A 2,995-nucleotide genomic window follows, 5' to 3' on the forward strand; every position below is an offset into this window, starting at 1 on the left:
AACCTCGGGGACTTGGGGTCCTCTAACAGATGCTTTTCAGAAGTGGGAGGGAGGGGAGGAAATAGAAATGCAGATATTTAAGTGATTATTTACTAACAAAGACCATTTTATCACTTGTCTGCATTAGTGTGTGCAAAATACTAAATATTGTAAGGGTGTTTTATGGTAATAGCATATTATTTAGAGGCCATAAGTATTTCCTGTTCCTCTTTTCATGTTGTAATATCTGGGAGAAATTCAGTGAAGGATAACATATTACATATTTATAAAATTATACATTTATATAAATATGTATAACAAATATATGGTGATAAATAGTTGCATAAAGATGTTCTTTATGGTATGAAAATGGGTTGTGATTTTATATTTATATTATGATTTTATATTTATAACCTCCAGCAGCAGTCAAATATATCCAAAATGCCAGGTAATACACCATCAAAACGTGTGCCTGAAGATGTATTAAATATGAAAAAATAATGAAGTTAATAAAATTGACCCATGTCTTTTCACGTTGTATTCATTGAATTGTCCAAATTACACAGAATCATTTAAGTGCTACAAAAGATTGTATCTAAAGGATTGTATCCTTAGTTAGATTCAAGCTTGTATACAAGCTTGTGTACCTTTAACAAGCTTGTTTGAGACTTAAAATGACCCTATGAAGTTCTCATTATAAATTGAGGAACAAAGTGTTGAAGTGACTTATAAGAAGCGACCCCTAAAATATTCATGATGAAGAATATTTATTTTTCTTAAAATAGTCCATAAAATCACATGTCACACCATGAATTAATTCTTTTATTTTTTTGTAGATCAACCACTTCCCACTCAGCCTTCTCCTCATTCGCGAAATCATGCGGCTGAATAATAATGTGACAGAGTTCATTCTCCTTGGGTTGACCCAGGATCCTGTTAGGAAGAAAATAGTGTTTGTCACTTTCTTGCTTTTCTATTTGGGGACATTGCTGGGTAACTTTCTGATCATTACTACTATCAAGACCAGCCGGGCCCTCGGGAGTCCAATGTACTTTTTCCTTTTCCACTTGTCCTTATCTGACACCTGTTTCTGTAGTTCCGTAGCCCCTAGAATGATTGTGGATGCCTTTTTGAAGAAGAGCACTATCTCTTTCAGTGAGTGCATGATACAGGTCTTCTCATTCCATTTCTTTGGCTGCCTGGAGATCTTCATTCTTATCCTCATGGCCGCTGACCGCTATGTGGCCATCTGTAAGCCCCTGCACTACACAACCATCATGAGTCCACGGGTCTGTGCTGTGCTGGTGGCTATGGCCTGGGTGGGGTCCTGTGTACATTCTTTAGCTCAGATTTTTCTGGCCTTGAGTTTACCCTTCTGTGGTCCCAATGTGATCGATCACTATTTTTGTGACTTGCAGCCATTGTTGAGACTCGCCTGTACAGACACTTACGTAATCAATCTACTCTTGGTGTCCAATAGCGGGGCCATTTGTACCCTGAGTTTTGTCATGCTGATGTGCTCCTATGTTAATATCTTGTATTCTCTGAGAAACCACAGTGCTGAAGGGAGGAGAAAAGCCCTCTCCACCTGTGTCTCCCACATCATTGTGGTCATCTTGTTCTTCGGTCCTTGCATATTTATATACACACGCCCTGCAACCACCTTCCCCATGGATAAGATGATAGCTGTATTTTATACACTTGGAACACCTTTGATCAATCCTCTGATTTACACGCTGAGGAATGCAGAAGTGAAAAACGCCATGAGGAAGTTATGGAAGAAGAAGTTAATCTTAGATGACAAAAGATGAATGGGATCTTCAAAATTTTCTTCATAGTCTGGATTTGCCTAGAAGTCTACAGAGAATGTTATCTTTTTATAGTGATGTTACCATAATCAGGAGGTATGAGAATTAATTCCTTCAGGAATGAAAATACACACTGGTTAGTGTTGAGTCAGTTTCATGGAGAGGAAGAGACAGCACCAGGTACAAACAACTGTGGAAAGACTCGTGCCTTAGATGTTCAGCTGTGCCTCTGCCTTCTTGACTGCCTAGTATCACTGTAATCTTGATATGGTGCTTTCCATGCCCTTCTTCATGTTGACTTCTGTTTATAGTTACACTTTTATATGCTTATAACCACAGCCTGGAAGGTTTTTTTCTGTTTCAATTGGCTCTCTTAATTAAACTGTTGAATCGCATAATTTCTGATCATAGACCTTAAACTTGTTTGTTCTTCATGACTAAGCAGAAAGCACCAGATTCAAATAATAATAAAATCTTTGTGTTTTAATGGATAATCTATAATCTAGGGTAATCTCCCTTCTATTTTGGGGGGTTATACTCTGAATTCTTCTCCTATTTATCTAGATCCTTCTAGAACAGTGACAGAACATAGTGTGAATATTCACCCTTCTGAAGGAATCTTTTCACCTTAGGAAGGTTCTGATTGTTGGGGTTGTACTCAGATTATTATTCTTTTTGTAAAAACTTTTTGCTTCTAAAATTGTCCCTTCTGATTTATAGAAGCATTAAGTTTTTCTTGAGTCATACAAATTATAATAATTCTTTATACTGCTAAGGTATTATGGTTGTAGCATAGGTGTCCCAAATTAAGTAGATATATTCATGTGGGCTAGAAGTAAAGTGTGCAAGCAGTTGATGGTTGAAATAGAGAATCTGAATATAATAACTGATAAAGAAAGAATGTCATAATTCAGATGAGTCTCTTTAGGCTTTGAGACAGATATAGCTACATCACAGATATGAATTATTTTAGTGAGTTTTAATATAATCCAAAAATGATGGTAATTTAGAGGGTCTGAGATTTTTGGGTGAAAACTGTATGAAGTAGAGAGGGATATTACCATCCGTCACTTTTGTCACCATCTGACAACATCGCACTATCGAAGTATATGATCACTAAGAATCTTTCCAATTTCAACCTGTTTTCTTATTTGTATTTTTATCCATATAGAAAATTTAACATGAGTATTATTGTTTATTTCAAACAT

The 2,995-nt window shown here is 36.3% G+C and overlaps 1 protein-coding gene across 1 annotated transcript; it reads left to right on the forward strand.

The window, feature by feature from the left end:
• The first annotated feature begins 857 nt into the window (after window positions 1-857).
• LOC123602636 (olfactory receptor 4C16-like) lies at window positions 858-1,790 on the forward strand. Its single transcript, XM_045487096.1, has one exon. The coding sequence runs from the start codon at window positions 858-860 to the stop codon at window positions 1,788-1,790; it is 933 nt and encodes a 310-aa protein (XP_045343052.1).
• Window positions 1,791-2,995: the final 1,205 nt, after the last annotated feature.

The sequence above is a fragment of the Leopardus geoffroyi genome, chromosome D1 (genome assembly GCF_018350155.1).
Source record: "Leopardus geoffroyi isolate Oge1 chromosome D1, O.geoffroyi_Oge1_pat1.0, whole genome shotgun sequence".
NCBI lineage: Eukaryota > Metazoa > Chordata > Mammalia > Carnivora > Felidae > Leopardus > Leopardus geoffroyi.